General features: G+C 39.0%; 4 protein-coding genes across 4 annotated transcripts; 2 read left to right on the forward strand and 2 right to left on the reverse strand.

The window, feature by feature from the left end:
* The first annotated feature begins 629 nt into the window (after positions 1-629).
* Positions 630-11660, forward strand: gpr155a (G protein-coupled receptor 155a). Its single transcript, XM_053328982.1, has 15 exons — positions 630-1581; positions 3021-3420; positions 3775-3943; positions 4047-4202; positions 4832-4915; positions 5041-5161; positions 5289-5373; positions 5573-5663; positions 5758-5977; positions 7945-8037; positions 8192-8322; positions 8733-8828; positions 8910-8974; positions 9183-9320; positions 9906-11660. The coding sequence occupies exons 1-15, from the start codon at positions 1173-1175 to the stop codon at positions 10099-10101; spliced, it is 2454 nt and encodes an 817-aa protein (XP_053184957.1). The 5' UTR covers positions 630-1172; the 3' UTR covers positions 10102-11660.
* On the reverse strand, positions 10463-15282 carry scrn3 (secernin 3). Its single transcript, XM_053328984.1, has 8 exons — positions 15185-15282; positions 14406-14574; positions 14094-14275; positions 13719-13918; positions 12706-12918; positions 12462-12624; positions 12177-12360; positions 10463-12082 (listed from the first exon to the last, which is right to left on the reverse strand). The coding sequence occupies exons 2-8, from the start codon at positions 14559-14561 to the stop codon at positions 11921-11923; spliced, it is 1260 nt and encodes a 419-aa protein (XP_053184959.1). The 5' UTR covers positions 14562-14574; positions 15185-15282; the 3' UTR covers positions 10463-11920.
* Positions 15283-15873: 591 nt separating this feature from the next.
* On the forward strand, positions 15874-22873 carry cir1 (corepressor interacting with RBPJ, CIR1). Its single transcript, XM_053328983.1, has 10 exons — positions 15874-16075; positions 17171-17265; positions 18675-18748; positions 18879-18892; positions 18987-19039; positions 19140-19188; positions 19623-19743; positions 20677-20783; positions 21043-21128; positions 21691-22873. The coding sequence occupies exons 1-10, from the start codon at positions 16004-16006 to the stop codon at positions 22406-22408; spliced, it is 1389 nt and encodes a 462-aa protein (XP_053184958.1). The 5' UTR covers positions 15874-16003; the 3' UTR covers positions 22409-22873.
* A 2179-nt stretch (positions 22874-25052) lies between these two features.
* Positions 25053-26934, reverse strand: sp9 (sp9 transcription factor). The gene is made up of 2 exons (XM_053328812.1): positions 26914-26934; positions 25053-26351 (listed from the first exon to the last, which is right to left on the reverse strand). Exons 1-2 carry the CDS (start codon positions 26932-26934, stop codon positions 25053-25055), a joined length of 1320 nt encoding a protein of 439 aa, XP_053184787.1.
* Between the last annotated feature and the right edge of the window lie 962 nt (positions 26935-27896).

Here is a 27896-nt window from a genome sequence, read left to right on the forward strand (position 1 = left end):
GATGTAAAACAAAAACAATGAGCTATAAAAAAAATCTTAAGGAAATAATTATTTGTTCATGTCGGTTTGTCACTATGAGCAACCCCTTTCACATTACACAGCCATATGATCCATTTTTAGCATAAAGATAGTCATTACTGCAGACTTAACTGAATAAAATATGAAAAATCTTCCAAAAGAAACTAGTGTGGATGGATGTTGTTACATTATAACTTGCATGCTTTGTGATTTGATCAATTCTGTGTGAATTAGGTGTGTTACACAAATTCAAGGAAACCCATACAGTTAGTTGATGTGTTTCATCAGGATAAAACTGATCACGCAGAACAATTTTGTATTGGTTTGCAGTGACCCTTCCTTGACCCCCATAGCATAACAGAGCCACCAGACCAGGGTTGTTTTCCATTGCCCTGCATCGGTAAGAGAATACCAGTTTTATTAAAATATATTATTATTAAATCCATGCACACTATATCTGTATAAACCTAATGTGATGAGGGGCAATTACATAACCGTGACTGACTGATTCTGGACTCCGTACTACTTTATTCTTAGCCCAGTGTTTTGCTCTGAAGTAGGTGTGTGGAGTAAGCCCCGCCCCTCTGCCCCTTACGGACAATGTGATTGGTGAAGTCCCTATCGCAAATCGGGGATTATGAAAGTTCCTGGGTGGGAACTAAACTAATATGGCTATGCAACATTAACTATATAAACAGCTTTTCCGGGGCAATATTAACACGTTTGTAAGCAGCTGACCTACTTAGTGTTTCAGTTTTTAATGTAACTTGCCCCACGTAATTTAGTGGGCGACACCAGTGACGACGGGTGGCGTTTGTTTTTACCACCTTCACGTTAGCTCGCCGGCTAACTAGTATGGCAGCTCCTACTACCGACACTTTGACACATGGGAGATGAGAGTTGAATAACCCAAGGTAACTTTAGTTTGTCTTATGGTAACTGAAAAACTTCACAACCACTCATAAAAGAGTAAATGATTTGATGTTGTTTCGATTTAACTAACGCGTCGCTGCGTATGAAGGTTACGCTCGGTTATCTGCTGTAACTCCTCCTTTGATTGTATTTCCCTCTTCTGGTGTCTGGCAGTGTCGCGGCACTAAGATGTCTTTAACTCAGGCTTGACAGCTGCTGACACTGTGTGGAGCATCGGCACCATGGAGGGTCCGGTCACCATCAGCTCTCCCTCCAATTCCTCCGCTGTCTCCACCACCATGTCCATAGACAAGCTCTTCCCGGCTCTCCTGGAGTGCTTTGGGATAATATTGTGTGGTTACATCGCCGGGAGGGCAAACATCATCACATCCACACAGGCTAAAGGATTGGGGAATTTCGTATCCAAGTTTGCCCTGCCGGCGCTGCTGTTCAAAAACATGGTGCTGCTGGACTTTGGTAATGTCATCTGGCCCTTCCTCTGGAGCATCCTCATCGCCAAAGTGTCTGTGTTTGTCCTGGTCTGCGTCCTAACACTGGTAGTTGCCAGTCCTGACAGTCGCTACAGTAAAGCTGGGCTCTTCTCAATATTTGCCACCCAAAGCAATGACTTTGCTTTGGGATATCCTATTGGTGAGTATGCTTTTAAGCCCACCACCCACAGTGTCTTTCATTCAACACTGCAGCAGTAATCAAGTTGTCTCACTGTACGTTTATCTGTCACATCTAAAGTGTAATTATCCATGTGTTACAAGGTAAACTATCTGTGTAAACAGGATTGAATAACACTTTTTAAATGACAGATTAAAGTTCTTCAAGTTTGTCTTTAAACAACAGTCAGCTGCTCAAATTACCGTTGCAACAGGTTTTTCTTGCTGTGATCCTTCCTCCCTGTTTATACTGGCTTTGAGAAGATCCCTTCATAATCATACTGGGACAAAATCCACAGTAAAAATGTAATTTAAAGTTTATTTGAACCTAGTATGATGCTTTTGTTGTCCAAATGAGTAGAATCAACTATATATCTTTAACAATTACAGTCTTTTTAATTACTGTGTCCATCTTTTTATTACTATGCTTCCACTGCAACTCAACAGGGAAACACTGTCTGATTAAACTCAAAGAGGGAATTTGATGCTAAAAAGACTGTTAATGTGGCCACTTGATATGACTATCTGACACTGCTGAAGCCTCATATAAACTTTATATGACTGTATGCTAGTATGAACAGGATTACAGCAACAAAAACCTGTTTTCGGTGTTCATTTGATCAACCTGACAGTCGAGTTTACAGCAGGGTTGAAAAATTGTGAACCCGTCCGATAAAGCTCTCCTTTATCAACACTATGTTCTGACAGAAATGTTCCCAAGCTGTGAGTGTGATCATTTCTATGCAAAGTGGGATTCATTTGTTTATTTGTGCTCATGAGCACATCCCCCTGTTGTTGAAATGGAGACCTGTAGTAAGTTAAGTATAAATGAAACTATACTAACTGGCTAAAACCTTTTTAAAGAAAAAAAAATGTTTACAAAGTCTGTTTCTTTTACAAACACTAAGGCTGCCTATTGTCCTCACTGCCTGTTGTTCTGGCATCATTCTGCTCCTAAACCATATCTTCTCTTCCCTCATGTCATAAGCAAGTGGTGACATTTTCAAAGTGAATTTTTGTTTTGCTTTCACTTAAGCGATAACCTCCAGTAACTAAAAAAGGATTTCAATCTTTGAGATTTCAATCTATTGTTCTGCTCCATGTTGAAAGTTGGCAGCCAGTGACATTTCCTGCTGCTCGTACATTGAAGGATTTGACTGTAAATGTTTATTCAGGCATTTATACAAGTGTGCTGTGCACTAGCATGGCGGAAGTTATCAGTGCAGATAATGAATGATATTAGTGATGATATATAGAGGCCTTTATATATAGATGTTGCTTATACATGGAAATATTCTGCAAACTACTTTATGTGTATACTGCCTTTTATGGTCTCATATATTTTTGCTCTTGACTGTAAGTTTTGGCTCCAGAAGCACTGCATCAGCACAGTAATTGTATTTATTTATTTTTTATCCACAGTTGAAGCCCTATACCAGAGCACGTACCCAGAGTATCTTCAGTACATCTATCTGGTCGCACCTGTCTCCCTAATGCTTCTGAATCCTATCGGCTTTTCCCTCTGTGAGATCCAGAAGTGGAAGAATCAGGGAAACCACCAGCAGAGCAAACTTGTGATTATGGGACTTGTAATGTTACAGGTCCTGAAGAACCCTATAGTGTTTATGGTGGTCATCGGCATCATCGCCCACTTTGCCCTGCACCAGACTATTCCTGCCTTCATGGCTGAATTTGTGGATGGCTTGGCCAACTCTTTTGGGGGAGCTGCTCTGTTCTACTTAGGTCTGTCCATGGTGGGCCAGTTGAGGAAATTGACCAGATCCACCATCCTGACACTGATATTACTCATCACAGCGAAATTGTAAGTAGAAACCACTAATCCCTTTGCTGCACTTAATGGTCATTTAATTCAAGAGATGACTTTTGTGTGGTCAGATGATTGTATGTTTTAGTAATGAGGTGTGTCTTAGGAGTTTAGCCAGAGTCAGCAAGTTTCAACATTGTAAAGTGATCCCAGCATGTTGTTTTATGCTGACTCAGACCTTTCTCCATCCACAAGCCTTTTACCAGATGGATAACATGTCAGGAGGTCTCAGGAAGGCATGATAATAGTTAGTGTATGCAAATATTCCAGTTGAACTGTATTTCAGGGTACTGGTAACAAACAGGCTAAAATAATAGTCACATGACACCAGTCTTTTGATATGACTTCCAGGTTGCTGATGCCTGTGATTTGTAAGGACATGGTGGACCTGTTGGATAATAGCAACACCAGCGCTGCCAACCACACAAGCCTCTCCAATTATGCCTTTCTTTATGGAGTGTTTCCCACTGCACCGAGCGTGGCTATCTACGCTGTGTATTACAATGCGGAGTTGGAAGTTGTGAGTTATCTGCCTGCAAATCTTCTATCTGCTATATTCCTGTGCATTCATTGTTTTTTCTTTGCAACTCACTGTATGGATTTAAAACTTTGCTTCCCAACAGGTTACATCTGGAATGGTGATCAGCACTTTCCTCTCAGCTCCAATAATGTATGTTTCTGCTTGGCTACTTACAATGCGTCGGATGGATCCTCAGCTTCTAATGAATTCACTGCAGAAAGTCAGCTTTAACATAAGCATAGTGAGCTTATTTGCACTGGTGAGTTTCAACTAGACACTTCAGTGTTAGATATGTAGGACTGTAAATGCCTAATCTTTTGTTAAATAACCTTTTATCGGCTAGTTCTCTCTGTTAATTTGTATGTAACAAACTCAGGTGAAGTCAGACTTGTTTCATAAACCATTTGTCAAAACATGTTACACTTTAAACCTTTTATGATTTTGAGTCAGTTACTGGTGCAATTCACTTTTGATATTACACAACGCCTATTCATCTGAATGACTGTACTTGGGGCAACAAAAGGGAAAATATAGAGTTACAGCATGGTATAATAATGTAGTATCACTGTGCAGGGTAACATTTAAAAGCATTAGTCATTTAGCGGATGTGTATGGAAACAGATGTTTTACTGACTTCCTCATCTAGTCTCACTTGTGGCATATTTAAGGAACCTTAACCTGATTGCTATAAACAGTGAAACACATGATAGACAAGTCGTCTGCTGTGTATTACACTTAAAGTGATCTGCTACACAGTTTCTGTTTCATAAATACACAATTCTTCTAGATAATTCCAGACAAGACAATAATGTCTAATATTATTTATACTTAACACCTGTTAATAACTTTTTGTATTGGCAAACATGAAACATTTGTTTTATCTGACAGGTGTGGACGATTGCAGTCATGTTTTTAAGTAAGAAATTCAAAAGGATACCTCACATATTTACTGTCAACCTTTTCTTGGCACAGGTGAGCTCATTAACACATATTGTCTATATTAATTTTGTTATAAATTGATTAAATTGAGAAAAGAAATATAACTGCATATGCATGCTCACATCACTCCTTTTATATTTTTTTGTTATGGTCTTTAGTTTCTAGCTTGTGTTGGAATGATCCTGTGGACCTTTGTGGTGAAGAGCGACAACTTTATCGGGCAGGCACTGATTTTCACATTATCATGTACCTCACTCTACAGTACTTATGTGTGGCCAGGTATGCTGTGTGCACATGTTCATGCACCCACCATCTTTACAATAAATTACATTACTGTATTATAATAGTCTCTGAAATATGAAGTTTGATTGTTAATTTTATTAACATAGGGTTTTTTTTGTCTTAGGCTTAATAGCACTCTCACTTGTGCTTACGAAAAAGTTTGAGGATGTGAAATTTGTATCCGGTGCATTTGTCATTGCAGGCTGGGGGTGAGTCACTATAAAGAGGATTGAACAAAGAAATGAAACAAAGCTAGTTTTTTAGATTAACTATAAAGAAGTGTTATAAGTAGATCATGTTCCTTAAAGTAGTTTACATGTTCGACAGTTAATCTTTGATTTACATACAATCTGAGAATTTTTAAAAAAAAATATTTTGATCATGTTTTAAATGTCTCTATATCGACAGGTTTCCAGCCTTAGTAACTGCTGTGTTGCTTATTTTTGGGGAAAAAATGTCTGATATCACTGACCCATCATATTTTTATGGCAAACATCAGGTAACATCAGAAGTGAAAATCATTTTTCCTGAACTTTGCTATTGGTGGAAAAAGCAGATAATTACAAAAAATGTCTGTGTGTGTTCTTTGACAGATAATCTGCACCACAGTAGTAGTTTCCCTTAGCATACTACTGGGAGGGGGCTGTCTGGTGTGTCTCAGTAGAGGGAGCTGGGCCCAAAATGACCAAACCCAAGAGCAAAACCCTTCATCTGTGGAGGACCTTGTGAATGTGGAGGACCTTGTGAATGAAGTTGAACCAGAAAACCAGACTCTGTTGACATCTCCTGATGGGGTGACTGGCTCAGACAGAGGTACTTTCTCCTGTGGTTACTTACCGGTATACTTGACTAATCTAAATAATTTATTCAACAATTTAACATTTGTTTGAAGTAAAGTCCAGGCTGCTAAATGGATGACCAATAGGGCATATACAGAAAGGGCAGTCAAAACATCTTAAATGGCTTGTCAATTTTCAAGGCCACAGTTGGAGAGGAGAGGAAGAGCACAATCAATCCAAAATCAATACTAACCCTTATCTACAGCAAACAGCCACACAGACAGTGCAACTTCTTCCTGACAGCCATCTCTCCACAGATAATTACATGAGTTGAAAACAGCCAAACTATTGCAAAAATACAAAGTAAACAGTAAACAGTCAAAAGAAGAAGAAAAAAAAGTGGGATGTTGTTATCTGGACGATATGTTATGTTCCTGATAAGTGTAGTTCCTCATTTATAGCAAACAACACAACATTGACCACAGTGATTCTACCGCCGATGTTGTGCACCACTGACTTTGAAATGTTAAGAAAGGTTTAAAGCCTTTCCGTAACCATAGTCATAGCCATAATATAAATGCTGAGCTGCTTAAAACCATTACTGAAAGTGTTGAAGGTAAACAGTTAAAAGAGAGGTTCCCAATTTTACAGATCCATCTTAATACAATACTCACATGCCCATATGTATATTGTAAAAGTTATTGGTCACAGTCATCATTCTTCTTTAGACAACAAAAAATGTCTTTCTAACACCATTATAATTTACGGTATGGGAGACTAAATCAACAGCCTTGTTCAGCTAAAGCTAACATGATGGTTGAGCAGTTTGTGTAGGACGATTCAAGCATCTTCCAACGTCTGTCTTAGTTTTCAGTATGTGTCAAATTTCCTCTTTTCTGTTCCCACAATGTTTCACTGCAGAGTTGCTGTGGTGATAATAACACAAAGGGTGTTTTTACTAAAAGGATTATAACTTTTGAAGTTAGTACCTTGATTTGACCTACTTAGACTGCTGAAACATTAACTTTGATTACATTTTGAAATGTATTTTGCTGCAGAAATATGGATTTTGTCATCTCTTACATTGGAATCGCGCTAGGTACGATCAGTATGAACAAAAGGAACAATCAGTAGCGGTCCCTGATATGAAGGGCGGCATTTTGTCATGACTTAGGGGGGACGGTACAAGCTCTCGGTACAAGGTTTACACTGCGAAGCGGTTTTCTATTATTTGCACGTCAAGTCAATCTATCACTCTGTTAGGCACGCGCCCTTGCTTGCTGAGATGGTGCTGCGCGCACAGAAGCTGTGAGAGAAGGGGAGGGGGGGACAGTTCACCTGTGCATCTCCCTACTGGAACGGGCAGGGGGGAACGGGGATCCACTTAATAGAGTAATACTCTAATGGAATTAGTAGGCTAAAGTCAGTCACACCTCGACTTTCTTCCAAATAACGCACATTTCATTCATAATATTATGAATACAGGCCTATAGTTCATGCAGATTTTTAGTTTCTGGGTTGTGAAATGACAAAAAAAAAACTCGCCTAGTCATTCAAGCTAGAACCGCCACTGGGAACAGTTACAGAAACCCAATAATTATTTTAGTGTACATACAGGCATGTGAGTATTGCATTAATATGAAATTTAAAAAGTGTGAACCTATTCTTTAAATGTCCATCATATGTTATTGGTAGGAGACTACACTGTTGTATCAAGACTTTAACATCTTAGTGCAACATGTCCAGTGAAAATACTGTCAATTGATACAAGTCAAGATAAGACAGAAGAGACTGTTAAATCAAAAACTCAGATCAGTGTTGTGTTCTTAGCACAACTAATGAAATGTGAAATTGAATGTACTGTATTACTCACTACTTAACTGTTTTTTGTTTTTTTTAGTGGATTACTTGTATTACTCATATACTGATTGTAGGCTCTGCTTCTAGCGAGAATTTAAAGGAGATTGTATATATTACTTCACTTCACTTTTGTCTTTTCAGCATGCCTCATATGTGACTGTGCCCCACCATCTCAGCCCATGCCTGACATGATCATCAGCACAAATATGAACAACACATCAAGCACGCCCACAGGTATTGCACTGGCAAGCAGCTGATTTTCTTTCTGTGAGAATTTCAAATCTAGCCGTTTGTTTCAAGAATTTAAAGACCTATTAAGACTCCCAAACTTCCTGCTTTTGCCTATAAATTTCTGCATTTTAAAACTGTGTCCTGTTGCCCCCCTCAGGCCAGTGCGAGAATAGATGTGAGTCAACAGACTGCCTGCTCGTCCAAGTGGAGGAGCTTCAACAGGTTGCAGATAGACAAGTGGCACGTCATGTGCTTTTATGTCTGCTTCTGACTGTCAGCTTGCTTGCTGTGAGTAAACTACCACCTTTCACTTGGACATGAAGTCATCCTAACCGCCTGCATTATTATATTTAGTGCATCACAAACCAAATCAGATACAAATGGCTGAGCTGTGTAATTTCCAACTCTTGTCAGCATCAATGGAGGACTATTCTAAAAAGACACTCTCAAAAAACCTATTAGAACATTTTTACATTTGGATGATTAAATATTGGTCTTATTTAACAGACAAGAGTCTAAATAGTAAATACCAGTCATTTTTTCTTTTTTTAGACTTTAATAGTATTGGATATATGTCACTGACACTACATGATTTGTCCTAATGAAGTGAATTTCTCCTAACCATTTGTACAAGCTGGGACTGCCAACATGATTTGCCAGTTTTAACATTAATCCTCTCTTAATTCCTGTTTTGACAGAACTTGTTCAACTGCCTGTGGTTGCTCTTAAACCCAAATCCTGGTAGACTTTACTTGGAGCTGCTGTTTTTCTGTGCTGTGGCCAACTATGGACAGGTAAGTGTTTCAAATAGTATGAGGATTGTGAGCATATGTGGTCACACAGTACCAATCTGATGACATGTTTTCTCTTGCCAGGGTTTTCTCTCCTTCGCTCTGTTTGGACTGGACAAACATTTGATCATACTACCATTTAAGAAGAGGTAAAGAACACTAATGTTATGAAACAATGTAAAACACATTCAAAGATTTTATACACAGTACCAGTCACTGTACTGTATACAGTATATATTGTATGTGTATATGTATACAGTATTCTATATTGTATACACCTTACTATACAATATACCACTGTGTGTATGCATATTTGTGCGCATATATATATGTTGTTGTTTTGCGAATGGTGTTTAGGTTACGCAGGCTGTGGTATGGAAGGAGAAAAGACGAGCAACTGCAGACTGATTTACCTGAGGAAATCCAGTTGACCTGCACCCAGTTCAACAAATACCATAAAGACCAGTGTATTCGTGACATTGTCAAAAAACGAAGGTGAGAGCCTGTAGTCTTACTTACTGCTGCTCTTCTTGGAGATTGATGAGAAAATGTCATGAATAAACATGTTCACTGTGCGGAGAAATAGGTTCCACAAGGCCACAATTAACTAAAACTAACAGCTTCTAACTTGTATTTCTCATAGTTTTTGACTCCTTCTCTACTGCTTTGCATGGCTACTCTGGACCAGTGTGAAGGATTTAGTGGCATCTAGTAGTAAGGTTGGAGATTACACTCCCCCAACCCACCCCATTCCCCCTTTCCTTTTGGTGGCCACAAAATTCATGAAAAACATAAAGGGCCCTCTCCAGAACCAGTGTTTGGTTTGTCCATTCTGGGCTAGTGTAGAAACATGATGGTGCATCATGGTGGGTTCTATAGAAAAGGACCTGCTCCCTATGTAGAAATAAGGTGCTGATTCAAAGCTGACAAGAACCCAACAATTGTTATTTTCAGGTGATAATACAATAATTAAAACACACTTACACACATATGTGTGTTGAGGTCTGTCATAGATGCCACTAGATTCGACACTCTGTACCTTTATTGGACATTTTGGTGAATGCTTCTTCTGACTTTCAGGTGTGGAATGAGGACTATGGTGGACTGTTTTCTTGGCTGTGAACTAGTGGAGTGGCTCGAGCAGGTGGGCTTGGCTCACGACCATGGTGAGGCGGTACTCTACGGGACTCGGTTACAGCAGGGTGGTGTGCTTCAGCACATCAAGCAGGAATATGACTTCCAAGACAGTCAACTTTATTACCACTTTATGACATGAGGCCCAAGGGTCAAAGCCGACATTTAATGTATCCCAAAGGCAAAAGGCATTTCAGTTGATAGAAATGACCATAAAATACACTTTGAAGTTAGGCAACTGGAAGAACAACTTCAATCAATCTATCAACAAATCCTGTTTGAGCTGCCATCTAGGCAGTAACTGCATGTTCTGCTCACATCCTGTGTAGTTTAGCACCCCATAATGCACTATTGTGCAGAGGAACATCCCAGTTGTGTGTTGGAATAGACTAAACCTGACTGTAATGTTTCAGTGCAACACATTTAAAGCTTTCAAACTATAAAGATCACTGGATTAGTGATCAGTGAGGAGTTGGTCTTTGAGGGAATGAACAGCGTAAAGGTTAAATGAAAATTAATTTTATTAAAACCTTGGTCTTATTTTTGCAATTTTACATACATTTAACATTTCACTCAACTGTTTAATTGTTGAGAATTTGGATTGTGACAATGTTGCTAACACAATTACATGATAACACACATTAACAACATGTTTAGCCACATTATCCAACCACTTATTTGGAGAGGAGACCAGAAATATCTGCAACTGAGATTGTGTTCATAATCCTCATATTATGCTGCATCGTTTAATCTTTAATAAAGCTGGAGAGTAAAATTATAACATAACTGACAGGACTGATGGCCAAAACTACAAAGACAAGACCATGGTTTTTCATTTTTGAGCAGAACATAACTGACAAGTACTACTAATATTAAGGGATGAAACAAGATGTTGTTGCTTTTGTTGATTTTGTGTGTGTGTATTTTTATGCCAGTTAATAGATGCACTTTCAGTAGTTTTATTCTGTGTCATTGTGAGTGACAATGTGCAGAGGGGTCCTCATAAAGAAAATTAGAGGTACAAGCCACATTTTCCAGTCCTCTGCTGAGTGCATTAGTTCATACTGTGGGACGCCTCTGAGTTTATTATCACTCTCCTACCAAAGCCAAAGAAAAAGGGAAGACGTGGCTGATTCTTCATCCATTTTTAAAGTTTAAATCCAGTATAACTTATAATTAAGTTAGTTTTACCAGTTGGTTAACTGGTAATGTAGCATGTATTGTTGCTCTGGTTGCCTGCAGTCAAACATGACTTGACACTGATGTAACAGTGGTTACACTGTTTACCAGGGCGATGTTAGCAGTATTTCAAAACACCATTTCAACAAACATGTTTACATTGCTTATTGCTTTTTAAAATGCCAAAAATGGAGCAGAAAATGGCGTAATCATCTTTTAATAAGCTGTGATTATAATGTGATTTGGTACATGGTGTCATCCTTCACATAAACCATATCAACTTAAGTTGGGAAAATACAAGCTGCTGTGATTATTTTTCTCTCAGGTGTACCAAAATATAATCAGTTAACTGCTTTAAATGCAAATGTCTGTATTTATTATTAACTCAATCATATTGAGAACACTGGTGTAAACATTTTAATAGAATAATTATAATACATTTGTAGCACACAATTCTTGTAAAATGCTGCATATTGATGGTCTTTAGTGCTTTTTAAATAAATTTTACTACTGAACCCTCAATACATGTTCTGCATGTATTCCTGGTCAATGATTCTATACATGAATGAAAAGTGAACATTTTAGTCATTAATGTATAATGCGGAATTCATGAATTTTAATGCCTAATTTTTGAATGAAGGTTGATTTTAATTTGTTCTGATATACTGATCTATCATAGCAGCATGTGAGTATTTGTATCTGAATTAAAGATACACTGCAGAGGCACAAACTGCCACTGATACACTACAGAGCTTTTCTGTGACCAACAAGTCACAGGCTTCTCAGCTTTTGCTGTACACATTCATCTCCTCTTTAACACATTCTGGGAACAGATTCACCAAAAAATCTGGTTCCTCAATACCATGTGAAAGATTCTTCTCCATCTCTGTCATCTTCTCTTTTTCTAGCTGTCTCATATTTTGCACAATCTTCTGTCCTTTGTCCTACAGGGAAAAAAAGATATGTTAATACATTTTCTTCAGACTAATCCAAATTAGAGATTTGGATAAATTGCAGGCTTGAATTAAATCATTAAACCTTGTAGCTGTCAATGATGGCAGCCACCACCTCATGCTTGGAAAACAAATTGTGTTTGCGGTCAGGTTTGCTCTGGAAGCGGGGCTTCTTCTTTACAGGGTCATCTGAACCGTAACTGGGAGAAACTGTGTCTTTCCAATCTCCTTCAATGTATTTCACAAAGATGAAGGGTTTGAATATAGACCTGTAGCACAAAAGAAAGACATATTAGATCCAAATAAACTGCAGTCATTAAAATTAATGTGAAAGATGCTATAACATCTGAAGCAGGATCAAGTGCTGCACCTTTCAGGGTCTGGAGTTGCTGTAAAGTAGTGAACCCCTGGGACATCAGGATTTGTGGGTACCACAGAAACCATACTTCCTGTCGTCATGAACATGCCCTCCATGTTGATGCCACTTTCCTTATCCCTCAAGATATCCATCATTGTCTCAGCAGTGATGTGACCTTCAGTAAATTAAACCAACACGTGCATAAACTGAAGCTGAAGTCGTAACTTTTTTTTCCCTGAAATGTGCATCCACTAACCGTTGCTCTTCTCCAACAACTTCTTCCCCTCACAGTATCGGCTCCCGGAGGCGTCAATCCTGGCTGTAGTCATGAAGGAGTACGCCGTGGCAAAGTTGAACTGAGTTTTTCCATCCCACCAGCCTTTGCTTTGTGCATATTCCCTCATACCTGGATGTTCTTTGTCTATCTTAGTTGTTATGCTGTACTGATTTGAGATGTTGCGATATCCACCTAGAGAAAGTTAAAATGTGATGGTTAGCCAGGAGAAATAAGACATGCTACATGTGATTCAACAGCAACCCAAACAATTGTTGGAAAAAAGTCTCAGATCCTTAAGAAAATCTGTGTCCATGTGATTGATACTGTTTTCAGACTGATTGTGGCTGTTTTTAGCTGTGTCCAGTTATAACTGCAGTAACAAAGCAAAAAGAGGGGAGCAGATCAAGAAAGCAAAGTTAAAAATGCACAAAGAAAGCAAAAAAAAGCTTTGACTGCTATGGATTGCAACTATATTGGATTTTTCATGCTGAATTACTCATATTCAAGACTTAAAATCTGATAACATTCATCAGCAGATATTCATTCTAAACATAAACCCATAACATAAGCAAAGATTTTCAGGAGAGATGTCTTAAATGAAGTCCCATATATGCGCTGAGCAGGATAATTTGCTGTTAAAAAAATTAACTTGACAGTGCCCTCTAGTGGACAAACAATATAATGCCGGCATCAAAATATCTCAAACATTTTGGTAACTTCGCTGTACTAAGAAGTACTAAGAGTTTCCTTCTCATTTCTGTAGAAGAACAGCCAACCTTAACATGCACTGCAATGCAGAGTAGCTGCCAGGTCCAGCTTTTTTGTTTTTCCTGTTACTGACCACAGCCTGCTGACTTAAATTGTACTTTTCAACTGTTTCATTGTGGATTTCATTCATGACTGCGGGCTAAACAATACAGTACCATCCAAACTCATTCAATTGCACTATGTGGCAAATGGGTTCCCATTCTTATTATTCTTTTTGTGATTACCTTCCACTCTCTCTGCTGCCCAGTACTTCCCTGAAGTTTCCAGCACCCATGCCTCCTTCCTGTCTGAGATGAGAAAACTGTTGTGGTAGGTAAAGCCAGACTCATCTTCCAGGCAGGAGCCTCCCTGGCCATATTTCTCAAGCAGCTCAGCAATGACATCCACAGCTTTCTCAGCTGTATCGGCTCTTTCAAGTCCAAGCCTGGAAAATTGTAAAGTCAGAGCTTCAGGATATTTGAGTTATATGAATGTTTATGTATTCTGAAACGAAAAGCCAACTGAGGCAGCATTAAAATGCCATAGTTCCTGTCTGGTGAACCTAAAGAACAATATTTTAACTTTATCAAGTAATACAAAGTACAGTAGTAGTCTTCTACCTGACAAGATCCATGCCGAGAAGAGCCTCGTCACCATCAGCACTTTCTCTCCCCCACACTGCTTCATTTCCAATACACACTTGATGCTCATTTGCACCCATTTCTGCACCCCACAGCCACGCTGGTTTGCTCAACACAACTGCGTAAGTGTGGGCCGCCTGCTCAATCTCGATGTATGTACACTTGACAAGAAGAACAAGACACAGAGGTGAGAGCTGTTAATGGTGATCTAATGGCAGGTTCCGTAAGGAGCAGTCACTTTGTGGGGAATTAAAGGTTAGAGGGCAATAGCAAGCTGTCTGTGTCACCTACCTCCACCTTTTCCCCTTCACCACAGTCTTTGGCAGGAAAATACACCACCTCCTGGACCTCATCACAAGGCCTGTCAGAGTTTTTCCCAAAGACAATGCGTTGTCCCTCGGTGGAGGGCGGCAGAGCCACAAAGGTGTCACAGGAAGATGGGTGCATATTGAATCACATACTAGGGGAGAGTAAGAATAACACTTAACTGGTTAGGTTAATGAACTCAAACAGTCATAATATTGATGGTCAGATTTAAAGATCATGCTTACTGCAGTATAAAAAGCCACTGCACTAAACACCTTAAAAGTCACTCCTGCCTTAAGTGCCAGTGACAGTGAAGACAGGCTGCTCACCTGGATAATTATTACTTCTTACACTGTCTATTAAATCTATTGTATGCTGTTGTTATCAAATGTACTTTGCTGTATGTAGATTATTCAGATATCAATATTTAGTACACTCAATTCTGACATGCATAGAAAATCAATGCACCATACCACCATAGTTCACCTCACCATGCTATTCTTGCTATTCAGTTCATTTTTGTTTATATCTGAGGTTTAATTTAGGTAGCTATTGTATATAATTTTGCCTTTAACTTTGTTTGTCTGCCTATCAAATCTATAAACTATAGGCCTATCTATCTAAATACACCTCTCTGATATGATTTCAGATTAACTTTTCCTATAAACCTTAAATATGCTGTTTAATGCTGGATAATCACACAAGCCAGTATTCAGTGCTATAGTATAAGTAGGTCTACTCGTCGATAAACAAGGTAACCTTACCGCTGTTTGCCAGTCCTTTCCAGCACTGTCAGCGTCACTTTCTTTTCACATTTGTTTTATGGCTTATGTTTCTATTTGATCGTCACTGTTCACAATATGACACGGAAACACTACAGTCACGTGACCAAGATGAAGTTAGTTTTATATTCGTAGGGCAAGCGCCTTAAAAGAGGGAAACGAAATCAATGAGGGGATATCACTTTTTTTTTTTTTAATTATATTATTAATAACACGATTGAACTCCGTTCCTTGCACAGACTGTATGTAAAGAGATCACCCTCACTTGTACTTTACTTGAGTATTTCCATTTGATGTCACTGTGTACTCCACACCACAACATTTCAGAGGGTAATATCCAGATAGCAAAGAGTCATTGAAACCATGTTAAATCAACATTATTTTGTCAACGTTAAGTCATTGAATGTCTGATGTTGATCCTACATTAGTTTGCACTCTCAATTAATATTGAAACAACGTTGATTTTCTAACTAAAGATCAACAGAATTTCAATGGTATTTCAACTAACACAAATTTTGAAACAATGTTGAAATTTCAACCTAACACACACACAAAACATCCTGATTGTGTAATTTCATCTGTTTTGTGTATTTGTGTATTAACCTGTGTATTAATCTAATGATGATGATATGAATGATTTAATGAGAAACATTATTTTGTTTTAAGGCGCCTCCTCCTCTCCAACACTGAACTGACTTCAGGCGCGTTTGTTTACCTGCGGATGAAGCGTCGGCTAGCTACTGTTAGCGCTAAACATTAATTTAACGTTTTCCACTTAGCTGACACTTTAGACCGTCAGCCATGGGGAAGTCGTTCGCAAACTTCATGTGCAAGAAGGATTTCCACCCTGCGTCGAAGTCAAATATCAAAAAGGTGGGTGTTAGCTACATTTAGCATAGCATCACTGCTTGAGACTGGAGGACAGAAGGTTAGCCGGCGAGCTAACAGGCTATGCTAACGAGCTATTGCATTTGTCAGCCTGGTCGGTTTAAGGTCCACTTTTGTAGATAATCATTTGATATAAATGTTGAACATGGAGTAAACGTTTTCCTCTATATAAATCACAGTATTGACAATTAACGACAAGCCTTTAATCTGAGCTGTTGTAATGTTACATTGTCCGGTGATAATTAGTAACGTGAATTTAAAGCTCATCTCATTTTTTTTACTTTACTGTCGTGGCATCAAGAGGCAGAGACACAGTTAACACTTTGAGCAGTAACGTAGCCTCACAGCGTACTTCTCTTCAATCACAAGTTGTTTCACTGAAATGTGTATGCGACCAGTCATGACTTTAAATGAAATAATATAAGAAGAGACTTTACTGATCCCCAGAAAGAGACATATGTTACAATGAAACTAGGAGTAATAAATACAAATGAAATAAGAAGTCAAGTAAATAGAATTCACTCTATATACATTTTAAACTTGACAATACGTAGGTTGTATGACCTGACGTGTGTCTACCTTTAAATAATGAATAAATAAAAAGCTGTGACAACGTGTGTGGATGTAATAACTCTAGTGGGTGTAGCTATATTGATAAATGTGTGTGTTACATTGAGGTGGTGAATACAAAATAGTAATAATAACAATAATAATGAAAATAATAATAATAACAATATGCTCTATTAATGTATAAACTATGCAGTAGTGTTATAGGCCAACTGTATTTCTACATATTGTAGTTTGTGTGCAATAGTCGAGTCTTGAAGATGGAGATGATGGTGGTGGGCCTTCACACTTTTGACTGATTCATTTTGGACAATATCATTTAAAAACACCGCCTCTGCCTTGGCACTAAGTGCTTATATAAAAGGGGAAAGTTAGGATAAGACAATAGAGCCCAGATGCAAATTTCCATTGGGGAAAAATCATTGTTGAATCATTGAGAATGATGTTGTGCTGCATGAAGAAGTGTGGAGAACGTGTGTGTGCTTTAATGCTTCTTTTCACTTTATCTCACAGGTATGGATAGCAGAACAGAAACTGAATTTCGAGAAGACGAAGCAAGAAGATCTTATGCAGGCATACCTGAAAGAGCAGGACAATTACAATAACAGGTTAGAGAAATAAATGCTAATAAACTGTTCTCTTCATAGATTATTATTCATTTATAAACACATACTGATTGTTTTACTCAATAAACAGAATCAACATTAACTTTAGCAAAAAGGCTGCAACATGAAGAAATCCAGTGGACATTTTTTTGTTCAGACTGCAGACAAAAATGGACAAAACCCAAATGTATTTATTCATTACTCGTATGTGATTCAGATCTGTGTTGTGGGTTTCTTCTTTTTCATAACAGTGTGAACTGCACAAATTACATGAAATTTGATCTAATCTATTCAGTCCATTTTCATATGTGGTCCTTTTTTTTAAATTTGCAATGTGATCACAGTCTGAACAGTCATATTGGAATTCATGTGACTTTTATGTCACTCCAGCGAATACAACCCAACTCCTTTCTCAGTGAGATGGTTGGCTGAGTGTCTTGCCATGAGAGTCTTGTATAGAGAAGCTAATAGATGTAGTTAAATGTAGGATATCTGTTTCTGTGAAGCCAGTCACGTCACGATCCCACCACTCCCATTCTTAGTCCACATCCACATACACCTCCGTACAGAAGTAGTAGTCATTCTCCACAGAAGTCATAGTTAAGGATTTGGCCCTCTATCATCTTCCTGTGAATTTGCGGGTTTCCACTGGACATCAACTTATATATAAAACTGTTAACACTTGCTTCAGTGGCCTCATACAACGATGTGCTGCCTGTGATGTCATTTTTATTGCATGTGGGTCAGTTCAGGACCGGGACCAGTTCACACTGGAATCTGATTTTAGCTGCATTTAAAAAATAATGTGAACACAAAACAAAAATCTGGATCTAGATCTGACTAGGGCTGGGCAATTAATCGAAAAATAATCGAAACCGACATTTAGAAACTCTAATCGACTTAACCTTGCTCATGTCAATTAATGGTGGTGTTCACTGTTGCCATGACAGCAAACGTTGCATATCTTTAAGGAATTTGAAAACTTATCTCCAGTGATCATTTTAACCCAAACCATAATCTTTACATAGTTCTAATCAAGTAAATTAGACATTAACCACAGCGTCACACCTTAAAACATCATTATTTTCACTCCCTAAAGATACTCATGTGCCAAAATATCACAAAATATCATGTGAGGGCAGCAGTGTAAAATACAAAACAAAAGAAACTGAAAATACATAATTGTTCATCCAGGGTGGAGATAATCGTTCATTAATCGTAATCGAGGTTAAAAGTTCAATTAATCGCCCAGCCCTATATCTGAGCCAATAATCCGATTGAGCACTTATGCTTGCTGTGTGAACGTAGGCTTGGAGACTTCTTCCAACTTTACAAGTAATATATGTTCATAAATATCCTTTAAAAAATGAAATTCAATATATTGAATTGTTGTTATGTTTTCTCACCTCTAGGTTGTTGATGGGAGATGATCGTGTTAAAAATGGCCTCAATTTCATGTACGAGGCTCCACCTGGAGCATCCAAAGGTAAACGATCCAACACTCCTGATCCAGACTAAATATTATGTCAATTTCCAAACACATGATCCTTAAGTAAATAACATTTTAATACTTGTTTATTTGTGTTTTCCCTTCATCGTTATCTTCTGTGCTGAAGAGGAGAAGAAAGAGGTATAGTAGAGTACATAATGATTCCACAGTATGCATACATTCTTTTATAGCAGGAAATAGTTTACATGCTAACCAAACTGTTTCTGTGTCTCAGGAGGGGGAAGAAGAGTACAAATTTGAGTGGCAGAAAGTGGCTCCTCGAGAGAAGTAAAGAGTTGTTTTTACACACATTGAAGTATTGCTGGTATGTTTTCTGATGCGCTCTCAGAATTTTCATCTTTTGTTTCTTTCTAATATTCTCATCTAGGTACGCAAAGGATGACATGAATATTAGAGATCAGCCATTTGGTATCCAGGTGCGTTGTGATTTGTTTTTATTTTAAGTATAAACAGTTGACCAGTGGTTCCCAAGTGTTGGTTCAGGGCTCCCCATGTGGTCCAGAGATAATTCTAAAGGGGTCACAAAAGCAGGAGAAAATGAAACTTCTCCACTAAGTTATTTTCTTTTTATTACATTATTTATTATTTTAGTCTTGTGAAATGCTGAGTATTTTCAACTCTTCAGGTCAATGAAAATCCTACAAATGAAGCAGTTTGAAAAGGAAGAAAAGTTGTGCTTTGCTTGCAGTGCTTATAAAACAGCTTGTTACCAATGCCATGTTAATGTATTTTTCTCTTGTAATTGGATGTTGCCATCATCTTTTAAAACGTGGTTTTGTTTCAGTTATTTTGCATACGTATCCATTATTGAGACAATTCAAAGTGATGTCTGTTGTTGTCACCTTCACAGGTGCGCAACGTGAGATGCATCAAATGCCACAAATGGGGCCACGTGAACACAGACAGAGAGTGTCCTCTCTATGGGCTGTCTGGTATCAATGCCAGCTCCGTGGCTTCAGAGGAAGCAGCAGGTAGAACACATACAATAATACATGTCATTATTTCATTTGCTTTCCCTCTCTGTTCATTTGTGTTGTATATGGTGATTTTATCAAATCAAGATTTAATGGTAATATGCTTTGAAACGTATGTAAAAGATTTACCATTTTATGTACAGATTTTATATTCAAGTTTTTGAAATGAAAGTAATTAATTAATTAATTTAAATAAGCACGTTAACATTAAAATATATATATATATATATATATATATACATATATAATAATTCCAAGGTTAATTACAAATAACACATTTTACCTGATGAAGTTTGATTCCCGAATATATATATATATATGTGTGTGTGTGTATATATATATATATATATATATATATATATATATACACATATATATATACATATATACACACACATATATATATGTGTGTGTGTGTGTGTGTGTGTGTGTGTGTTTCTATGAACAAAAAAAAAAAAAGGAGGCAGAATATCTGTGTTGTATGTGTGCTTGATATTTGCGGGCAGCGGTTGAGCTTTTGTGTGTCACAGATGTTGCCGCAGGTATAGCAACTGTATTTCTCCTCCCGGCTTTCAGCTGGAGCTCCCAGTCTTGAGCTGATTCTGAGTTCTGCAATCAGCGAGTTGAGTAGTAAAGTAATACTGTTTACCCTGGGAGAGTCCAGTCAGTACATGGTGTTGATGGTGGAGTGCTGTAATGGTCCCCCTCCTGTGCCGGGAGGAAAAAATGTAATTATTGTGTATTCTGATTCCCTTAACTGCTGCTTTGGCAGAGAATGATATTGTATGATTTGCTCAGCCGGAAGTGGAGTGAGTTGATTTGATGTCCCATTCTGTTAACAAAGCCGCCCCTGAAATTCCCACTGTGGAGATAGTGGTTGGCAAGGGTCTTACATCAATGGGACTGTGAGGCTGTGATTTGTGCTAACAGGTCCGTCGATGCACCCCTCGGAGTTAATGGCGGAGATGCGAAACAGTGGGTTTGCCCTGAAAAAATGTGTCCTTGGTAGGAATTCTACTGTTTGTGATCCATCGCAGGTAATTGTCTGTCTCACACTCCCATCTTTACACACATAGGATGATATACGATCAGACACATACACTCTTACCCTTGACAGAAGAAAGACAAACTATATCTTTGTTCTTAGCTTACATACATTTTCTGCAAAGTGGCTTGTTAGTGGGGCAGCTTAAGTTAAGTGAGCAGATTAGATGAAACAATGATTGTTTAAGATATGTTTTCTGTTGTCATTCTGGTTTCAAAGTAAGCTCTAGTGTGCTGTGTGCACTTCAACAGGAATATGTTGCGAGTGAGGAAGAGGAAGATCCCGAGGTGGAATTTCTGAAGTCATTAACAACCAAGCAAAAACAGAAGCTCCTCAGGTAAAAATGAAGCACAATTTACACATTTTAATTCATTGAAACTTTAAGGAACACAGGAGTTAAAGTTCTCAGGTACCGTGTCTGATTTCAGGAACAGAGCAGTTTTAAATTCATATAATACTTAATTCAATACATTGTACACATTTCCTGCTGCACAACTTTTCAGGCTCACAAATCTTTTCTTGATTTAATCACTAGATTTAATCAGTAGAAACAAACTTAAATCGTGAATATTGAGCCATAATTACATGATTGTTTCTTTTTATGGTTTGAGTATTTAGAAGCTTCAAGATTTACAAGCTTCATTTTTTTTCAAACGTATTTCAAATGTGTTTGCAGCCTGTATACAAACACATCAGATGTTAAAAAAGGAAATGCATCTGGTTTGTTACTTTATTATTTGTATTATTCTACTTGAACTTGATATGTTATATTATAATTTTTAATGCAGAACATTTTCCTTAAACCTTGATTTGATTCATACACATTTTGAATGATATGATATGTTTTCTGCTGCTTTGTTGAAAAGTGTTAACTGAATGTTTGTGTTCCTGTTTTACAGAAAACTTGATCACCTGGAAAAGCAGAAGGCCAAGAAAAAGAAGAGCAAAAAGCAGAAGAAGAAAAGCAAAAGAAAGCATAAGAAAAAGCATGAAAGTAGTGACAGTTCAAGTGAGTCCTCCGATAGCAGCAGCAGCAGCAGCAGTGATAGTGACTCAGATTCAGACAGCCACGGCAAGTTCAAGAGCCAAAAGAGAAAGAAGAACAAGAAAAAAGAATCCTGCCGGGATAACAGCTCAGAGAGCGATAGACGAGTCAAGAGTCAGAAAAAGGCCTCCTCTCACAGGAGCAGGTCACCGAGCCCTCGCACTAGACAGAAGCAACCTGAAGACGAGTCCGGAGATTATAGACAAACAAGGACAGAGAGGGGAAGAAGCGGGAGTCGAAAGCGCAGCCCGGACAACAAGATCAAGCTGGAGGGAGGTCAAGAGAGAAAGAGGCACAACAGCAGGGACAGCAAGAGACCTAGTGGCTCCAAGTCTGGCTTGGAGAGAAGTCGGAGCCGCGAGAGAGGCAGGGAGGACAGAGGTAAAGACAGGCATCACAGTAGAGATGGTGAGAGGAACAGAAGTATCACAGATGGAAGGAGAGGCAGAACAGCAGATGGGAGGAGTAGAAGCAGAGAAAGGAGGAAGGAAAGGGAGGGCAGAAGAAGAAGCAGGAGTAGGAGCCGGGAAAGAAGAGAGAGAAGCCAAGATAGAATAAAAAGAAAGCATTGAGTCTAATATTGGACCAAGTGTATAAATATTTTGGATTTTGTTTTTTTTTCTGCAACTGTTTTAGTTGGCACAGTGTCCTGTATTTAAAATTCAAATGGCAGATAATATTGTGCGGCTCTCTTTTCCTCCAGTAGAGGGAAGCAGTGGACAGAAAATGTCCAGATGCAGCTCGTTGCTCTCTGTGTTGTCTCTACTGTATGAAGGGATCTGAATTAATTGATTACCATTGGAAGCAATTTGCAGCTATGATCCGCTGATGGGAAAATGTTGGACTCATTTTCATGGTCAGTTGGCCACTAGAAAGACTATTTCTGTAGCTGCAGTTTTTATCTCACTTTTGTAATTGTGTTCTTGTCTTGTTTTTTTTTTGAGGGGGGGGGCATTTTAAGATGTAACGATAAGACGGCTGATTCCTGGCAGAAAAATACAATATTTCATTTCTGATTAAATTTTGAACCCTCACAATTTTTTGCTTTTTTATTTATGCAGCGGGTTAAATGAATGTTAGCGCTGTTACTCTTAAAAAAATAATAGTTTTTTTCTGTTGATTGATTGCCACTAAATTTAAGTATTTTCAGCTCTTAACACCTGATAGCAAATTATTACACTTTTTTTTTAATTGTGTAAAATGTCCACGCTGTGAAATATGTCCTCTGGGTAAATGTCCAACTAATCTAATCTCTTCTGACGGTATATCACAAAACAAATATGATTTCTGCACACATATCTAGGCATAAACACAGTCTACTAGAGGAATAGAAATACTGTGGTATAGAAAAAAGCAGTGACCGCATACACATTAACGCTGCACCATATTTTTTTATTCATGCAGACTAGTATTTAATATTTTGATGTGGGAATCGGTGTATAATATAAATAAAAATGAATTTTCATTCATCATATTTCATTTGAATTCCAACATGTGTAAATGTAACTTCCATTTTATTTCACACTTTTAGTCTCCAAAAATCGAACATCAATTTTGATCTCAATGGGTAAACAAAAAAATAAAATTAAAGAAAATCAGGAACAATTAAAATGGCTCTCAAAAAACAGATGCTAAATTTGTGTTTTAAAAGCTACAAATTTAGTCTTTTTAACATAAGTGTTGCCTCTAGTTTGTCTTTTTATATTTTGATGAAATTCAAATAGGCAATCTAATTTGATAGTTTTCACTTGGTGGCCGTTTCCTTGAAGCCGGTGTTGCACAAAAGGAAATGAAAATAATTTCCCTCTATTGCCTTCTGGTCAATTTAACATCCTCTTCAAAAAGAAAAAGAGGGTGTCTGGATGAGATGCTTTTCCCTGACGTATTCCCAGTCCTGGACTCACGCTGTAATTATTCCCCGGCTTTTTCTTTGAGAGTCGGACGCTGCACTGGGTAAGCACAAAGAAGTCAGAGAGCATCCTTGAACCCTTTCAATGCGGGGCCACTGATATTCAAATAACATGCAGGCACCATGTGACTGCGCTGAGCAAAAGAGCATTTCAAATTCAACATTTGCATGTGACTCTTTGCCCCCTCATTTTTTTTTCTAAAGTTTTAAAAAACTGCTCCCATAACATCTCTGTGGCTCCTGGCAAAGAGAGAGAGAGAGGAGCCACATCCTCATTCTCGGCCCATCGATTGGTATGCAAATGAAAAGCAGTTAATTTGGACAATTAGAATAAATATTCAGGGACCTTTGTCATCAAACCCCCTTGGAAACCCCCCGATAAAGTGAAACTGAACAAAAGATGTCTCGGAGATTAATTAGATATTTGATAAGACACGAATCCCTAATCGCAAATACAAGACACATGGGGCTGCGATGTGCTCGAAGTCATAATTAATACCATTTAACAAGATTTTCATTTGGGCATGAAATGTCTTTTCCGGGGCATTAAACATTGATTTATTCCATAGGGGGAAATAGTGAAAGTCAAGGTGTTTTATATGCGATTTTAGGAAAAATAACCTATGAGCAGAGCGCGCACTTTAAAATAAACTCCTGAATAATTAAAAACAAATCCAAACCTAAAGCGCATCATTAAATAAAAATATAACAATCTACAGCACACAATAACAGCCTTTTTTAAGATGTTTTAATTACGATAAAATGAAAGTCTTATACGTGTGACTTTATACAGGTAAACATTTATATATAGATATTTTTTAGCAAAGAAATAAAATGGGTAACCAAACGTTTAAAAAGCTGTGTACATACATATCCACAAAGTGCGTCCAAAGTAAACTCCCTGATTTCCAGGATACCAACACGAATAAAACAATCATAGCCTAACATTTACATGAAAATAACACATAGTTTTAGTCGTCATATACAAGATGTAACTCACATTGTCCAACCAAGTTCAACAGGTTCCGCGCACACTTTTAGCAAACATCCATTTCATTTTCAAGTTGACCCTAAAAATGTCCCCTCAGGCCTACAGCATCTCACTCTGGATTTTTCTCTAGGTGGATTTACGAATTAAATACTGGTGATGCCTGTTGGAGATTTTTTTTTTTTAGACTTTGCAATCGCTTCTTGAAATATTTTCTCCTTTTATTGTCTGTCAAATAAGACCCGTTTTCAATGCTGTGCAGTATTTTTGTTTGTTTGTTTTAAATCTGGTTTGATTTTGGGTGAACTCAGAAGCCACATTAGGGCTCGTCGTGGGGAGATGGATCCTTAACAGTGATCCTGGGATTTACCCCTTCCAATATAAGTTCTGGGGACTCGGATCTCGGGGTTTCCAGGTTACTGGTGTCGGTGTCACTGTCGCTCCCCTTTTTGCCTCCTCCACCGGCCGTATGCGTTTTGATGTGCTTGCTCAAATGGTCACTGCGCATAAAGCGCTTGTTGCACACCGGACACGCAAACCTTTTCTCGCCGGTGTGGGTGCGAAGGTGTCTCTGGAGCTCATCGGACCGAGTGAACCTTTTGCCACAGAAAAGCCAGTTGCAGACAAAAGGCCGCTCGCCGGTGTGCCATCTCAAATGAGCTTTGAGGTGAGACGTCTTCCCATACACTTTACCGCAGCCGGGAATGTGGCAGCTGTGGAGTCCCTTTCTCCTCAGGCTGGCCCCGGCGGGTCCCAGCCGCTCAGCCTCCTGGCAGTTGGGACAGTCACATGTTGCTCTGCCGGAGTACCGCCTGGACGACCTCGAGGAGCTACTTATTCCTGAACTGCCACCTGAAATCATGGCGTTGGCGGTCGAAGCGTCTGTGTAAGTGGGGATGACGGTTTTGAATCCGTCTTGCGTTAACAGGTGCTGACTGGTGGACAGCAGATGAGACGCAGAAGGGCTGATTCCAGTGGAGCTAAACGCCGAGTGGGTCAACGAGGAGAAGTCCGGGTTGTAACCACTCAGCTGGGAGTGGATGGCTTGGGGTGTCCCGGAGTGCAGCGAGGTCTGGAGGGTGCCCGCGGGATTCTGGACATCGAGCCACGACCCGGGGTTAGTGTGGACATCCCACCACGAGGACGCGCCGTTGGTAACATCACCAGAGATGGTTGAGTGGAAACCGGACTTGTACCACGACTCGTACGGGTGCGCCATGCCCACCCGCGGGTAAAGAGTCTCTGCTGATGTGTGGACTTTGGAGATAAAAGCCGACTGTCCAGACTCTTGGGATGTGACGCTGGCGGAGTTGGAAAACAAACCGCTGTACTCTGTGGAAAACGCAGCAGAGGTCGGGGATGTGGAGGCTAAGCAAAAGGCGCTGTTGCCTGTGCCACTCGTCGGTGTTAGTCCTGTTGTGGCGCGGCTTGTTGCTACTGTGAAACCGGGCAGACTGGATCCCAAGTTGCAGCTGGACGACGATCTTTTCCACGGATGAAATCCACCTTTTGAGAAAGCGCTGGAGTCAGGTAAAGTCGTAAGGGGACTGGTGTTACCAATTTTGTTGCAAGTTGCAGCCAGCATAGCTAGAGGTGTAGTTCCAAACCGTGGTTCTTCCTGAAAAACACAACAAAGCTCGAGTTAGAACAGGCAACTACACATTAGATAGAAAAAAAATACTTTAAACAGGAAAAGTGGGAACTGATGCTCATCAAAACTGAACTTAAACTAATAAAACAACTATTAACATTACAATTTTATATGTTTGGGAGAAAAACAGAATTATAGGCAATGTGTTGTTTTAACAAGGTACATAAATAAAACATATTGTAGAACTAATAATAATAATAACACTTAGGACAACTGTCGTAAAATATTGCCTGTATCAGACCAGAGCAGTGTGTGTTGTGAGAAGAAAATACTTAAAGCCCTATAAAGTTTGATCATCTTTTCATCAAGATACGGTCGAGCTTTGTCGGTAAATAAAGGTTCATTTGAAATAACAAATAGCTACCAAAACAAGTCAAGTAATGATAAATATCACAGAAGTATCCTAAAGCCTACTAGATGTGGAAGCATGTCTGTTTATGAAAGCAAACACTTATTCGTGGCAGAGGAAAGTGGGCCACAATAACTTTATCCACAACTTTTACGCACAAATAAAAAAAGTCAGACTCACCCCAAGTATAGACGTAGCCATATCCAGGGTCTGTGCTGTTGTGAGAGTGTCCGCGCTGTCAATACTGTACGGCTCCAATGTGATTCAGACTCAACCGTGTTTGACTCAGGTCACACGGTTTCTCTCTTGGCTCGCAGCTCCCAACACTACCTAGTTGTAGAGAGCGTGTTCTTTGAAGTACAGCTGGCGAGGACGAGCAGCCAATCTAATAGCTGCATTCATGGCTGGGGTTGTAGTCAGCCAATGAGAGACCCGACCGCAGACAGAAACACCAAAAACCCCGCCGTCAATCATCTGTTGTGCAGCCTCTGCTCAGACTGTCATACAAGACACGATTTGTTTTTTTTTAATGCATACGGTTATTTTTATGTATTCTCTCACGAAGGCTCAATGTCTCCTTTTCATTGCAGAATTGAGTTCAGACGTCAGTTCTCCAAGAGGTAAGCTTTTCACTCATTTTAAATCGTTTTTGGACTGTGTTGGCACTCTCCTGTGTGTAGGTTTCCCTTTTGATTTTCAATATTCAGATCATGCGCAACACGTCATTGAGAAATTGTTGCTATTTAAGCGCAGAGTATCCTGCACAATCTGAGAGGCTGTTGTTGCTGATGACTTTATCAAAACAGCTGGCCAGGCATGCTGCCGTGTTTTCGGCATGGCACATCTTATAAAGCACTGCGGAGGAAACAACTGATGTTACATGGTCCGTCCTAAAATTTTAAATGTTCATATACTGGAAACTCACAGATGGATTAAGTTTATTGAGGAAGTCCAGAAGCAGCTGGCCTCACTTCTCTCCAAGCGCGCGGTCCGATTATTTATGAGCTGCTTGATAAAACTGACTGTCACTGAATACAATGAAGCAAAACAGATGATGAAATGTAATGCAACCAACTAACCTACAGCAGCCTACCTTTAACTTCTAGACCAAATTTACGCGCGTCCATGCACGTGTTTGCGCGTGGCCGTGCTGTACGCGCTCC

The sequence above is a fragment of the Scomber japonicus genome, chromosome 11 (genome assembly GCF_027409825.1).
Source record: "Scomber japonicus isolate fScoJap1 chromosome 11, fScoJap1.pri, whole genome shotgun sequence".
Taxonomy (NCBI): domain Eukaryota; kingdom Metazoa; phylum Chordata; class Actinopteri; order Scombriformes; family Scombridae; genus Scomber; species Scomber japonicus.

Bases quoted from the DNA above. Each gene is read 5' to 3' on its own strand.
- gpr155a (XM_053328982.1), top strand. From the start codon at position 1,173: ATGGAGGGTCCGGTCACCATCAGCTCTCCCTCCAATTCCTCCGCTGTC. The intron at 8,323-8,732 runs GTGAGTAAACTA...CTGTTTTGACAG, and splicing joins TGACTGTCAGCTTGCTTGCT to AACTTGTTCAACTGCCTGTG. The intron at 8,975-9,182 runs GTAAAGAACACT...AATGGTGTTTAG, and splicing joins ATACTACCATTTAAGAAGAG to GTTACGCAGGCTGTGGTATG.
- sp9 (XM_053328812.1), bottom strand. From the start codon at position 26,934: ATGGCTACGTCTATACTTGGG. The intron at 26,352-26,913 runs GTGAGTCTGACT...TGTGTTTTTCAG, and splicing joins TGGCTACGTCTATACTTGGG to GAAGAACCACGGTTTGGAAC.
- scrn3 (XM_053328984.1), bottom strand. From the start codon at position 14,561: ATGCACCCATCTTCCTGTGACACCTTTGTGGCTCTGCCGCCCTCCACC. The intron at 14,276-14,405 runs GTAGGTGACACA...CTTCTTGTCAAG, and splicing joins GTGAAGGGGAAAAGGTGGAG to TGTACATACATCGAGATTGA. The intron at 12,625-12,705 runs GTTAGTGGATGC...AATTTACTGAAG, and splicing joins GTTGTTGGAGAAGAGCAACG to GTCACATCACTGCTGAGACA.
- cir1 (XM_053328983.1), top strand. From the start codon at position 16,004: ATGGGGAAGTCGTTCGCAAACTTCATGTGCAAGAAGGATTTCCACCCT. The intron at 17,266-18,674 runs GTTAGAGAAATA...TCTCACCTCTAG, and splicing joins CAGGACAATTACAATAACAG to GTTGTTGATGGGAGATGATC. The intron at 19,040-19,139 runs GTAAAGAGTTGT...ATTCTCATCTAG, and splicing joins AAAGTGGCTCCTCGAGAGAA to GTACGCAAAGGATGACATGA.